General features: G+C 41.9%; 1 protein-coding gene across 3 annotated transcripts in view; it reads left to right on the top strand.

Moving 5' to 3' along the window:
• Nucleotides 1–12563: 12563 nt before the first annotated feature.
• Nucleotides 12564–14912, top strand: part of PDE7A (phosphodiesterase 7A) — a 74507-nt gene continuing 72158 nt past the window's right edge. For 2 of the 3 annotated variants that reach the window (XM_027894679.1, XM_027894684.1), the window contains exon 1: nucleotides 12564–12740. In XM_027894679.1, the coding sequence (XP_027750480.1) occupies nucleotides 12603–12740 (138 nt within the window). In that variant the 5' untranslated portion in view covers nucleotides 12564–12602. The remainder of the gene's footprint in view (nucleotides 12741–14912) is intronic. The other variant, XM_027894681.1, reaches the window with a different exon arrangement.

A 14912-nucleotide genomic window follows, 5' to 3' on the forward strand; every position in this document is an offset into this window, starting at 1 on the left:
CAGCAAAGCCTTACATTTTTTTCAGCTCACCACAAAACTGCACCTTAAAATATATATATGGGCCAGAACACCATACAAGTGTGAAGCACAAGTAAATTTTGTGGAAAACAGCACAAATAAAGAGAATTAAGGCTCCTCTGGACTAGATCGTGGCTACAGGATAGGCCAAAGTTTAACAGCATATTAAACACTTTGGAGGCTTCTGCAGCCAGCCTTACAGTGCCGTGGTTGCATGACACAAGGTGCAGTTCCCGCTGAAATGCTCTCTGCCAATTCAATTTGTTCCAACAAAACTTTGATAGCTACCTTTGCCCCGGTGGGATGACTGCTGCAACAGGCACCAGTTGCCCACACAGCCCTAACCCTCTGTGGTTCCAGCACCGCATGTTCCTCTGCAACCAGGATAAAAGCAGACAGGCGGCATAAAATCCTCACGAAGCACTCTGCTAATTTGACAAAAATGTAATCATGTGCCCACACCTGATCCAGATCAAATTTGTACTGCTGGGTGATGTGGCATGGCCGAGAGCCAGCGGTAATGATTGTGGAACCACAGCACTCAGCTAAGGCTTCTCCTGCAGATGAATTATCTGTACAGGAGACTGTAAATACGGAGTGTGGCCTATCACTGTGGAAACAGCTTGTGCAGGCTCCCCAGAACATGCCCTGATCCGCACAAAAGAGACACAGCATAACCCCTTGCCAAACCACCTTTCTCTCTACCCTCAGAGGGAGGGTGCTGGGTTAGCCTCTGACTGAGAGCATTAAGCAGGGGAGGGAAAAAAAAAAAAAAAAGGAAATTACATGTCTGAGGTTTTTCTTTCAGGCAAGTCTCTTATAAAAATAAAGGAGTGTACAAATGTCTTTGTTTCCCTGCCAACTTTTATAAGAACTAATTAAGACCAAGGAGAGCTTCATTTTCCTGTTTATTTCATAGAGAGAACAGCTAATGAATTTGACCTATTGATGATTTCGCAGCTGCCTGCTTTAATTTGCTTAAGATTGGGAAACAAAAAGTTACTGTAACAGCAATGAGCTGCCAAAGCTGCAGAGCGGTCACTGGTGCGTGACCAACGATCCAGCTGTGTGATCAAACTTCAATTAGGCAGCTGTGACAACAGAGCGTGGGCTGTCCTTCTGAGCAAGAAAACAGTATTAAAATTATGGCCACTGCTTAGTACTTGCTTATTTTCAAGTTGGCTGATTTGTCCATAATAAGGTCAGTACAACCATAAAGGTATAGACCGCTGGCATTTATTCCCTGCTAAAGAACATCTTGCACTTTTCAACTTTATGATTTATCTGTTGATTGCGATAGAAAACTCAGGCCACAAAACTCAGTGGTAATTGCTATCAATAAATAAAGAATTATGCTTTACTTGAAAACAATCTTTGGAGGGAAATATTCACAGGACTTAACATAACTCATACTTCTTAGTCCAGACGAACGGATTACAAGGCATTTATTGTATCAAGTAGTCCTATGGACTTTATGGAAATTACACAGAATTCAATAAAGAATTTTATGGCTGCTATAAAACCTACAATATAATTTTTTATGTCCTTTTGATTCTGAAGGTGAGATCTCAGCCCACTATAAATCAGTGACAGAATTCCCAGTTGAGATTGGCGGAAAATGAGCACCCAATCATTTGCAACTCTTATTTATAAAATTTTCCATAAATTACTCTATGTGCCTGGGGAACCTTATGGGTTTTACTCACATTAAATTTTACAGTGTTTTTTTTTTCTTTTCCAAAGTAGGAGGGAAGATGATTCACTTCAGGGGAAGCGAAGTACTTTTTTTTCTTGCTTTCCTTAAAAAAACTAGCTCTTCAAACTTTTACATGTTATTTCAAAATATTATTTCAAAACAATTTGGAAATATTAGCCAGGGATTCCCAAACCGTGGTTTCCTAGCAGCAGACTACCTAAGCTACTTAAGAAGGCATGTGCAGTCCTTGGGGACTCCTGCTGCCCTGCTGCACCATCGGTCCCCAGCCAAAGTTAACCTTGTGTCAGCTCATGCACGAAGCTTTGAACAATTCTAACAACTGGGAACTAGAATATCAAATAACAGCTAACTCTCCAGATTTCCACTGTTTATTCTATTCCAAAATCACAAACCTGGAGATGTGAAGCTTTTTCTGGGAAGCAGGGCAAAAGCCTTCTCCTTCTCACAGCAAGTAGAAATTGGCCACCAGAATCCTCTGGCTGGAGTATAGCAGTATTGTAAAGACTTCTGGTGTGTGCCTGGAGTCTATGCCATAGAGAGGGGAAATGGTTTGCTGCAGAACAAGCAGATCAGATCCAAGCAGAACAGAATCCATGTTCTGTATTACTTGGTAACAGTCAGTATATGCTGCCACTGTTGGTTCACATCTCTGCTACTGCTGCTCAGCAATAGCGCATTTCACCAATTCTTTCTTTTTCCTATTTACATACGATTTGAAAGTCACATATAATTTAAATTAATATATTGTTACAAATTGCACACAAAACAGTGTTTCTTCCTACATTTGATAAGTAGCAATTATGAATAAGTTTGCATGCTGAACATTTGTTCAATTTTTTTCCAAGTAGTGTTTAGAAAGATCTATTTCATCAGTTGTTTCCACAAATGGACATTCATGCATACAGATATGATAAAGCGACAAGAAAACAAAAATATAAGTGAAAATTAATTATAAGGCAATTTATGCTTTGAATTTCTACGTTGTTTGGGAGCATAGCTTCACAACGTACGTTTTTTTTCTGCATCTTGCAAAAAAACAGGCACTGGTAATGCAAATGGTATTGACTTAAGTGTATTAGTATTAATTCTGACTTCTAAGAAATTAAAGTCAATTCTTCCATCATCTGGGAATTGATTAGCTTGGCTACAGGTGCAATAACATGTCATTTGCCTACAGATCATCTAGTTCAAGGTCACAGCACTGTATCACCAAACTAGGCTTTTTGGGCCTGCTCTCAATTCTTTGTGGTCTGTAGTAAAGCGTCAGCATCTTTCTTTATAGGTTTTACACTCTTTCTTTCTTTTTAGACAAATTACAGATACTGCAGAATATGGGCTTTCTACTTATTTTGTATAGTCACAACTTGAGTGTATAAATAAAACCTCCTGCATAGAACTAAACAGATGTCATGGCTTTCCCTGGTTTAAGATATCCTATAAAACATGCCATCTTGCAGGTTCTGAACAAGTTTCAGACTTATATATTAGTATATTTATTCAGAATTTATACATTTTAGTAGATAATTGCTTACCAAAGAATTATGTCGACAATAAACATTATAAAAGTTGCTTATTTTCTTAGGTTTATACTTGTATAAAAGTAGTCTTCAAACTTCTAGTCATGTAATTTAATCTAGAAAACTGCTGACATAGTATTGATTTATGTAGATTTAACTGATGTTCTGACACGACTAGAGGGTGTTCTCCATAATCCCAGCTCAGCAAAGCATGTAAGAACACGCATAAAATTAAGTATATGCTTTGTACCACTAATACTTTATGCCAATTAACCCATATTTTCACCACAATTTCTGCTATGCCTGTCTTGCGTCACAAGTATATTACATAGATATTCCACATATGTTATATATTCCATATGTAGGTTATATATTAATCCTATCTATTATATATTTCAATATGTTACACATATATTGCAAAGAATATATTTATGTGAGGTTTTAAAACTAGATTTTCCTAAAATGAACCACTTATGGAGTTACATAGTATCTGAGTAATTCCTTACATAATGCTCACCATGTAGGTGAGTTTTTACGATACAGCTGACGTGGTCTAATTGTGGGCTTATTCCAAAAGGGGCATTCCTATCACCAGTTACATACCTGCACCTTGCACCAACTGTGCTGTTTGGTGCCTTTCTCGGTTTGTTTTTTGAGGTTTTTTTCTTTTGCCAGTAATTTTTTGCCAGTTTAACTCTCTAAACTCTCTTGGGTTACCCCAGAGCTGAGCATCAGTACTGGTAGGACTAAGAGCCAGGAGGAGTGAGATGGTGGGGCACGGCCCCTGAGCGCAGCAGGATCTAGCTTAGCACAGTGTGTATTAGCAAAATGTGTATTTTAAAACCACAGTGCCAGTGCACTCCACACCATCAAGAGGCTCACCCCTCACCCTGTGTTTCAGTGCACCACTCCCCCCATTCAGTTTTTAAACAAGAGATTCCTCTCTAATTAAATGTAAAACTGCTTTTACGAAATGGATCAAAAAATATTCTCCTAGTACTTCAACTGTCTTTTGTCTGAACATAAAAGTTTATCAGAGTTAATCCTTTTAGTATGCACTTGTCTTACAAGAACAATTCTCTTTCATTCAGTCAAGACAAAGGAATTCAAGGCTTTCTGTAAACTAACCCTCCCAGCATTTTTGTTGACATATTGGCAATATTCCTTCCAGTTTTAATTGGGTTAAGCACACTGAAATCTAGTGAGTTGTAAATCTGACAAGATACCAATTACCTTTTTTTTGCAATTGTTAAAAAAAAAAGGTTTAGCAAAGAACAAACCTAAAGAAAAGCAGAGCTAGTCTCCTGAAAGTAATGAAATCTTCTCGCTGCATTTGCTCAGGTAGTTAATGGGAAGACTGGCAGAATGACAGATGTTTTTCCAGACTTGCAAGGAGGGCATGCTAATGCTAACTCCAACACATTCTTTCCTTCACAAAGAAATGTCAGGATGCTACATAGTGGAAAACCAAGAGCAGCTGCAAATATTTAATCCTCTCACTTCTATTCATCTGAATGGGATTACCTTCTGCTGCTGTAGGTTTTCATAGCCCCACCAATTAGCTAAAAAACAAGCCCAAAAAAATGATAATCCTGATTAATTTCTGAAGGAAGCTCAAATCTAATGGGGAAACTGAAGTAGTATATTTGAGCATCTTTAGAAAAGGTAGAAAAATAACTACTTGGAATATAATTTGAATACTAATTAGTAGACATTTTTACTACTAATGCGATCCTATGAATGTAATTGTTAATTCTAAAAGTAGTTAATATTTATTTCAACATAACTCTTTTTGTGAGGGAATAATTGCATAAAGTAGCACTTCAATTAAAATAAAACTGATTAGTAAAAAAGCCAAATTGCAGGAGGAATGTAGGTGTAAGAGAAGGACTGCTAGGTTCCTGCATGTAGTCATCCAAATTATCAGATGTGGAAATGCTGCAAGTTACTCAAATGCCCATTTCTGGTTTGCTTCAAAAGCCAAAGGAAGACTGTTTTAAAAGTGTACTTTTGTTGCTAGAAATTTTCCACTAATTTTAGCATAAATAAAAAGACAACTATTTTACATCTTCATGCAAATACGATACTGCAGCAAGGGAGTGTGCTCATCTTTAATATAACCAGACAAAATTAAAATGTTCTTTGAAAAATTCTATTGTTATTACCACCACTGGTCTTATAAAAACCAGGACTAGTCAAGCCTCATGCTTGTTGTTTGCTTTATGTTTTTTTTTTAATAGGAATTGCATTAGCTGCTTCTCCTGTGAGCTCATTTCACTAAAGGACCCTCCGCAGAATTAATTCAGAGTAAGGTCCCTTATGCCCTAGAAGAAGGCAGGACCCCAAGAAAGGTCTCATTTTTGACATATAGACAACAAACCGCTTTCCTTTCGTTTTTGACAGCACAACACAGTGAGATTCATAAGACACTGTTGCTTCAGTCTCATTGGTTAGCAGGAACTTTAGCTCATTATTTCATTTCTATCAGTATGTGACAGTCTCAGTTTTAATATTATAAGACACCTTTACTATATATCAGTAGGCCAATAAAGGATCAGATGGGACATCAGGAATATTTTGAATCTAAACTTCCAAATCAAAACCTAGCTCTAGTCCCTAATCATGGGGAAGTTTTTAAAAAACAAAAGTCAAAATTGCTTTAGAAAATCCTTGTAAAGGCTGCTAAAAATTACTGCTAAAAATTTGCCCTAATAAACAAATCTAGAAAGGACATGCAATTTTAATGAGGTATTGAGGCAATATATTAAAAAAAAAGCTACAAAACCCAATAAAAAATAAATCACCACATTTTTTTTTTAAGACAGAACGGGTGATTGATGCTCTACAGCTTGTAATGGAGGTTACCCGGTACTGAACACTGAATGGTACCTTAAGAAATGATTCAGCTGGTGAATGTGCAATGCATTTGTTACATCTGTTCATAGGGGTCCAAACCCACCTCCATTACTAACACAAAAGGCTGTGAATTTTCAGCTTCTAATAACACCATTAAACTTGTAAGCTGCACCTCCGAAACTGCACCTGGGGTTCTCATATCCTCCCACTCTGATATTAAAAATATTCTGTGCATCAGCTGTTATTATGCATGTAAAAATGACACAAAGAGGAGCTTTTTCCACAGGCTCATGCTGACACCAACGCCCTTATTCATTCTAACTGTAGTATGAGGATTTTTGTCCAGGTAACCATAATCACTGAGAAAACAGGACTTCAGTGGCTGAAGCTATTTAAGCTGTGTGCACTCTCATGGCAGTTTTTTAGGAGTGCATTTAAGAAAGAATTGTTTCCAATAACGTCTTCAGTGGAGTTAGAAAAAGCTGTCTTTGAACTCATATTAAAGTTTTGACAGTCTGTAGCTGTGCTCAGAGCTGACTTTTGTTAGCCTGTTTCCTAAGTCAGTCCCTGTTCCTGAAGGCTATAACTTGTCAGTAAAACTTAAAGTCTTAAATTAGGCATAGAAGAAGATTCTTAGGGATGGAAGCAACAAAAATCTTGAAATCCTTTGGGATCACTCTTAAGCTTTCTGCTCCAGCTTGCTGGTTTTGGTGCAGAATTGGTACATGTCCATTAGCCACTGTACGTTTAGTGAAACTGAAGTAATTACAAATATTGAAAATATTCTCAGCAGTTTTCAATATAATATTCAAAATACCAGAAACTGAAGCTAAAGCAAACAACCAGTCTGCCCAGACAAGTCAGACTGACTTTATCTGCCTCTCCAGCAGAGTGACAAAACCTGTAGCTAATGGGAACACGGTACACATGACATAGCTTGTCTTTACTGACACTCTCCTTCTATACAGTCCACCCTGACACCACTATAAGCAAAATCACAGATCCCAGTTCATCTGATCAACTTCACAGACACAAACTGAAGTAACTAAATTAGGAGAAAGGTTGTGCTGTGTTGCTTCTTCTCAGCGGAGAGAAAGGCAACTTCAAAGAACAACTTGAATGGCCTGCTGTCTCTCCCTTAATTATTGACTATGAAATTAGCCTTAGGCAACTAGTCTCCAGGTTAAGCCTCAAAAGCCAGCAAAGATGAACCTGAGCATTGGAATAGATAAAGCTACTGAAATATAGGTGCAAAAATGACTGGAAACCATTCCCAGAGGAGTTAGCAAGGCTTGACAGGATTTAATAAATGGCAGTCTTCAGAACTCTTCCAGGTCTTAGACTCACTCTTTCTTAGAATTTTTACTGCTGAGCTGTTTTGAGAGCATGCTTATTAAATTTGCAGATGACAGAGAGCCAGGAAGGTCTAGAATTAGAAGGACAGGACTTATACTCAGTCTTGACCAACCAAAAAAATGCGTTGAGGAAATCACAATGCACTCAGGTAAAGGCAAGTGCAAATTATCCCACTCAGGACGGACTGAGGGGATGGTGCGAAGTTCTGCAGAAAATATCTGGGGTGCAGGGGATGGCAAATAAAGTAGGAGTCAAGAATGTTGTATTGCCACAACAACTGAAACCAGCCCAACGCAGACCCAGGACAAGGTAGAGGGAAGGGACACATCAAATAGGGACATAAGTACATTTCAAATGAGCTGCCAGAGGTCTGGAATTCCTATGGAAATACACATTATTCATTCAGATAGTAAGTCTGGGTAAAAAACAAACAAACAAACAAAAAAAACCCTGACATATCTGGTTATGTGCCAAAGAAATGGTATATGCCAAAAACAATGTCTAAAAATGCAGTTACGGAGGACATAACAAACAAAGAGACTTTCTACTTGTCTACAGAAATAACCCTGCCTTTTTGTATCACGTAACTTTTTCAGGTAAGAAGAAAAGTTAAAATCTCTTGTGCTTGTCTTGGTCATTTACCTGTACAAATAAATATTTTCTGTGTTCTCATGGCGTTTTCAAAGTACAAACATGTTATGCCTTTGAGGATCCTTATTTTCCATTTTGTACAAGAACATGGGAAAAACATCCTCTTCTGTTCAGACTGTTCAGTTCTGACAGCGTTGGCTGGCTGTGCCCCAGAGAGGCACTCTGTGCTGTGCAGTTAGCCCAGCAGAATGTCTTGCTGGAGTGCCTGTGTGATTTCATGCTCATTTCACAGTAACCAGGAAACTAAACTAACTCTGATTTTGTGATCTTCCATCTCTCCAGTTTCACGTGAGTGCTGTTCCTTCTGATAGATTTGGCCATCAGTAACTCTTCTTCCTTGCTAACAGCACCCTGAAAATTATAATGATGTGTAAAAGACATTAATCGCAAATGTGAAAAGAAACATTGAAATGTTGTTAATACTCCCTAAATTTGAATATTCTAATCAGTCTCAATCAATGTATCTGCCATGATAAAGAATTCACAGCACACAGGGCTTACATAGCTGGACTGTGGCACCTCACGATGTCGTATGAAGCATTTAAGACGTGCAGCACAGCGGTACTCGAAGAACTCCATGGTTCACTAGGAGAGCAACTTAATTCAAACAAAAGGCTGTGAATGAGTACTTTGTGTTGCTATAGTTCTATGACAAAAATCAATAAAAACCTCTTGCCTTTTCTACAAGCTCTTAACTTGCGGCAGGCAAAGATAGCAGACAGAACTGGCAGGACATAAGTCACAGAACACGCATTCTTTTTGTAACAAACATATTTAGGCTGAAAATATGTGACTTAATGCTGTAATTTTAAGGCTTTGCCTATCATTCAAAGGCAAGATTGGGGGTTGGAACTATATGATCTTTAATAACCCTTCCAACCCAAGCCATTCTATGATTCTATAAGTCTTCCTTGTAAGCTTATACAAGAAATCAACACCTGGCTAATATTAATAACTTCCGTATTTATTAAACAATAGTAATTTGTGTCCTGAAAGCAGCACACTTATGGAAACAGCCACTGCCTGGAAAATCTATGCTTACCTCATAATAATGTATTTTCAGTTTCCTTAAAGGTGTTTATGTAACGTTAATTAGAGATCAAAGATTATATAAGGGATAATACTGGTTCTGTTATTTAAGGCTATACTGGTTCAGACTGAGAACTAAAACGACCTTAAAGAACTAGTTTCAACTAATCAAGTGGAAAGTACACAAAGCTGACAGGAACCATAAAACACACTATCAATAATCTTTACTTATAGTTTGACCTTATAGGATTGAAAAACACGCTATTTATATTCAGTGAAAGAAAGAATATGCACTTTTTCCCCTAAAAGATGTGACATATTTTTATGAATTGAGTTTTAGATTGACTAGAGTAAAAATCCATCCTACCTGAATATAGAAAACTAATTCATTATTAGTAGTAATTTTGAAAAATGAATGGGGGAGGGAAACCCTGACTCCAGTGAAGCTGGTGGAGTTCTATCAGTAACTTAAATGCACTGTAGATTTAATGTTAACAGGCCAAATATGAGTAAACTGTCAAAGAATGCAGAAGAAAACCTGACATGTCCTAATTACTAGGGGAAAAAAAAAGGCTGGGTATGTGATTTTACTTTGAATTTCTATGTGCTTATTATATCTTGAATTATTGCATGTATACATTATAAATACATACTGAGAATGCTTGTGAGATTTGTTTATTTCAAAAACCATGAGAAAAACAGCAGAAGAAGCTTTTAAGACATGGCACTTGATCTAGTGTCCTCTCTCACGTGTCCATATGTCCTTGTGACTATCCATTAGACAGTGTGGGATTGCAGTTCTGCAAAAGAACGAGGTGCATTTGTTAACTTCACAGCTCTGGGTGAAATGGCCACCAGTCCACATCTGTAAAACTTCTTGCTTCTACAACTAGTTCAAACAGATGAAAATCCTCCATAAAAACCACCTATTCTTTTCAAATGAGCTCCTCCAAAGCTGTGTCATTGCCTATAAATAACCATTATCATGTGAAATCTAAACCTTTCTGCCAGTAAGCAAGCACTTAGAAGAATAATGTATTATGCAAAATTAAATCATATGAATCATTTTGCAAAATATGATTTTTAAGTGGGTACAGGCACTTCATATATTATGCAAAGAACAGAAACGTTCCTTTACCTATCATGCTATATTTAGGATTTTTTTTTATTATGGAGAAATAAAAGAGATGAAAGGATGGGGGGAAAAAAGCAGCTGCAGAGAGAGACAAAGAGGCTTAGTCCTAAAAAGAAAAAAACACAACACAAAGTTTATTTCTAAGTGTCTCAGCTAATGTGATGTACGTAATGTGATGTGACGGTCCAGCTCACATAATGAATTATTCCTTTTCTCCCTTAGAGTCCAATTCCTGGAGCTGTGCGGTTTCCCAGGAATCTCATTTTTTAACAACAATTACACAGTTTTACCTCTTTGTCTTGCAAAAAACCCCACCCTTCCACACTCTAAAAATGAACAGGAAGGGTTCAAATGCAAATACAAACTCCCCAGTGCATTGCTTTTGATACATAGTGCATTTTAAAATAAAACCGTCTTTCCGTGTTTGATTTTCAAGCAGCTGCCCAAGCTGAGCGTTCAAGGCCATGCCTACTGACTGGTGCCCAGTCCCCTGCAGGAGAAGCCGGATCTGGCCCTGGTGAGACCACAGCTCCCTCAGTGTGGCTCCCTCAGCCCTCAGGGCACAGCAGGGGAGCGAACTGAGGGCTGATGGACACAATCACACAACGTCCTGAGTTGGAAGGGATCATCAGAGTCCAACTCCTGGCCCCACACAGGACAGCCCCAAGAATCCCACCATGCACTCAAGAGCGTTGTTCAAACCCTTCTTGAATTCAGACAGGTTTGGTGCTCTGACCAAGGTGCTCCCTGGGGAGCCTGTTCAAGCGCTCAAACACCCTCTGGTAAGAAACCTTTTCCCAAATATCCAGTGTAAACCTCCCATGACACAGCTTCACGCCATTCCCTTGGGTATGGCATGTTACAACATGGGGGCACCAAGGCAAACACTCACTACCTTCTTTCCAGCCCAGGGCTTCCAGGACCCCTTTGGGTGTCATCCAAGCGGTGTCACACCTGGAGTCCTGTGTCCAGTTCTGGGCCCCTCAATTCAGGAAGGACATTGAGGTGCTGGAGTGAATCCCAAGAAGGGCAACAAAGCTGGTGAAAGGTCTGGAGCACAAGTCCTGTGAGGAGCTGCTGAGGGAGCTGGGGTTGTTCAGCCTCAAGGAGGCTCAGAGGGGACCTTATCACTCTCTACGACTGCCTGAAAGGAGGGTGTAGCGAGGTGGGGCTCGGTGTATAAGCGACAGCACAAGAGGACACGGCCTCAAGCTGTGCCAGGGGAGGCTTAGGTTGGACATTAGGAAGAATTTCTTCACAGGAAGGGTGACTGTACATTGGAATAGGCTGTCCAGGGAGGTGGAGGAGTCACCGTCCTTGTAGGTGTCTACGGAAAGACTGGACGCGGCACTTAATGCCATGGTCTAGCTGACACGGTGGTGTTCGGTCACAGGTTGGACTCGACGAACTCAGAAGTCTTTTCCACGCTAACCGATTCCGTGATTCCGCGATGCTGTGACGGGAGGCGAGGGAGGGCAGGAGGGCTGCTGCGAAGGCGCGAGGGGGAGTGCGAAGGGCGCATGCGCGCGGCGCCCGCCGAGCCGCCCCTGCCTGGTGCGCGCGGACGGGGAGCGCTAGTGTGGGCAGTGGTGACGTGATGACGCCGCTGTGCGCGTGTCGCCAGCCGCGCGACCCACGCACGGTCCGCCGGGCTCGTGCCTGCTGCTCCAGCCGGGCCGGCGCGCGGGCGGGGCGGAGGCTCCATCCCTCCTCCATCCCTCCTCCATCTCCTCCTCCTCCTCTTTCTCTCCCTCCTCCTCCTCCTCTCCGTTCTCCTCCTCCTCCTCCTTCTCCTCCTCCCCCTCCTGCCCGGGTCCCCTCTCCGACGGCCCGGCCCCTTCCCCTCGGCGGAGCGGCGCCTCCTCCTCCCGCTCCCGGCCGTGCCGGACAATAGGGACGAGCGCGGCGCGTGTCCCCCGGCGCGGCCCCCGGCCCTCCATGCGCGGCGCAGGGCAGCGGCGCTGACAGCGGCTCCGCGGGCGGCAGCGCGCCCGAGGGCGGGCGGCAGGGAGGGAGCGGCGGCGGCCGCGGGCTGCGGGCCGGGACTCGCCGCCCCGGGCGCTGACAGAGCCGTCCCGCTCCGCCGCCTCCCCCCCGCTCCCGCCGGCGGCTCCCGCCGGGCTTTGGCGGCAGCGGAGCACAAAGGCGCGGGGCCCGGCGCGGCCCGGCCCGGCCCCCCGGGGGGCGCGGGGGCGGCGAGGAGGCGCCGGGCCCCCGCGGGGCTTCGCCGCCGGCCCTTCCCCGCTGCGGGGAGCCCTGCGCGGGCAGGTGCGGCGGGCGAGGCCGCTGCCCCGCGGCGGGCCGGCGCACCGAGGCTTCGTCAATGGAAGTATGTTACCAGCTGCCCGTGCTGCCGCTGGACAGGCCGGTGCCGCAGCACGTCCTCAGCCGCAGAGGGGCCATCAGCTTCAGCTCCAGCTCCGCGCTCTTCGGCTGCCCCAACCCCCGGCAGCTCTCGCAGGTAGGCACCACCACCGGGCCCGCCGCCCTTGCCCGCCTGCGCCCGAACACCGGCGGCGGCGGCGGCGAAGAGATACAGCATTTAATAGATTTATGGCTGGTTATTGCCGAGCTTATCTCTGTAGTATCGGTTGCGATGCGACTGGTGAGCTCCTTGGGGTTTATTTCCATAGCCAGTGGATTATTTGTTTCTTCTGTAATTTTTAAGCAAGGGCTGTTTTCTGTCTTTTTGTGGGTTTTTGTTTCCTTTTTTTTTTTTTTTCAGCTTGGGTTGTATTTGAAGGTTCCAAATTTCCTACGGGATTGCCAAAAGCTGCAGCGACTTTGCTGAAATGGTGAACATGCAGTGTTTTATTTGGGATGCTGTGCTTTTTCTCCCTCCAACTATTGAGACTTGGCAGTCCGTCTAGAAGGAGACAAAGATCCTTGGCTTTTTCTTTTCCACGGTATTGTTCCCTGCCCACATTACATCAGTCACAATATGAGCTGCACTGTATTTTGTTTCATCTGCTCGTGTTGGAAATACTACGAAAAGGGTCATAACATATCAGGACAAAAGGCACGTTTCTCTTGTGAATTCTGCCCTAAATTCTGAATATGCGTTAGTATGGTTTCCCAGCACCTAGTGATAAAATTATATTCTAGCGGAAGTCTCTGGAGAAAATTATGGTGGAAAGCATGTGTTTTGGTGGGGAGTCAGCCCGTTTGGCTGACTTTTCATTCAAGGATTTCATTCAAGGATTTCCTATACTGAGGTTGAAAGGTCTCCTTAAATGTTCTGTTGTATGTTGTCCTCACAGAAGATGCTGTCTTTGCTCTTTTCACGTGTAGTGATAATTTTTTTTCTGTACATTTTTGGTGTATCTTACTACATTATTCTACTTCTTTTTATGACTTCCTCTTCTTCATAGATGCACATGTAGAAATTACAGAGCTGCCAGTCACTTTTGGCTTTGTCCCTGGTTTGGAAGCAGTGAAGCTCTCTCTGTGTGTGAGCATTAGGCACGTGTACGTTTGGACAGGAAGAATCAACAAAATACTGTGTTAATGGCCAGGACTGCATATGGTAATAATTATTAGCAAGCAAACAAAGATGGACGTGTGTTGACAATGCTTCTTCCCCGAATCTAAATGTAATAATTGACAAAAACTTTGCTTTTATGACAGATTAATTTTCCACGTAGCAGCTCGGTTAGGATCTTTTCCATTTGTAGTGCATGTTCGGAGTTGTACTTGGTGATGGTGACTTTCCCTTGTTTATAAATTGTCTTGAAAGTCCGGCCTAATGGAGCACGTTTTGTTCTGTGCAAATAAGAGAAGAGTTTCTCTTGTTTGAAGCATTTATGGTTTTCTGAAAAGGAATAGTCAAAATGGGCAAGATGATATATTGTATTCCTTCCTGTATGGTCTCCAGAGCAGGTGACGCATGAAGTGTATACAAGCTTATCAAATTAAATATGGTATTGACATTTAAAGTAGGGGTTTTTTTCCCCCCAGCTTTCAAGCTTCTCAATGGATTCCTTGTTTTCTGACCGATATGCTGCAGGTATATTAGTGAGTTACAGGAAGAGGTGCTTGAATAACTTGTAAAAAAGGGAAACTATATGTGTACTTGACCAAGTAGTGTTTTGTTTGCGTAAACCAAAGAACTAGGTTCATGCATTTACAGAAAGGAATTAGGATATTTAAGTCAGGAAGCCTTTGTTGTTATTGGGTTTCTGATTAGAATACAGTTATGCTTGCTGGCTTTACATGTTTTTTTCCTTTCCTTGAAATCTTCTGCAGACAATATGATGTGAATGTCTACCACACCTCCCATCACAGGCTGATGTAAATGATGGACTAAAGCATCACCAGTGAGACTAATGATTCTGTGTAACTCCTGAACTTTTTGTCACCTTGCAAGTCTCCTGTAAGACTAAGAGTATTCGAGTTCCATTGCTGTTCAAAGAGGTCTGAACCTGTACTGGTCTGTCGTTCTCAGTCTTCTGCTCCAGTTAGCTTTGAGCAATAAGAGTAAAACTGGAGATGTGTACTCAAGAAGCTGGTGTGTACAGCCAACGTTTTACAGCTAATATGCATTTAACAGGTTTTCTTAAAAATGGAAGGTCTTGAAAATTGAATTCCCACTTAGAGATTAAGAGTGAAATGGTGGAGTAGGAAACACATGTGA

The sequence above is a fragment of the Empidonax traillii genome, unplaced genomic scaffold, assembly GCF_003031625.1.
Source record: "Empidonax traillii isolate 1590-97213 ecotype Southwest subspecies unplaced genomic scaffold, ASM303162v1 scaffold438:size550143, whole genome shotgun sequence".
In the NCBI taxonomy this organism is placed as follows: Eukaryota; Metazoa; Chordata; class Aves; order Passeriformes; family Tyrannidae; genus Empidonax; species Empidonax traillii.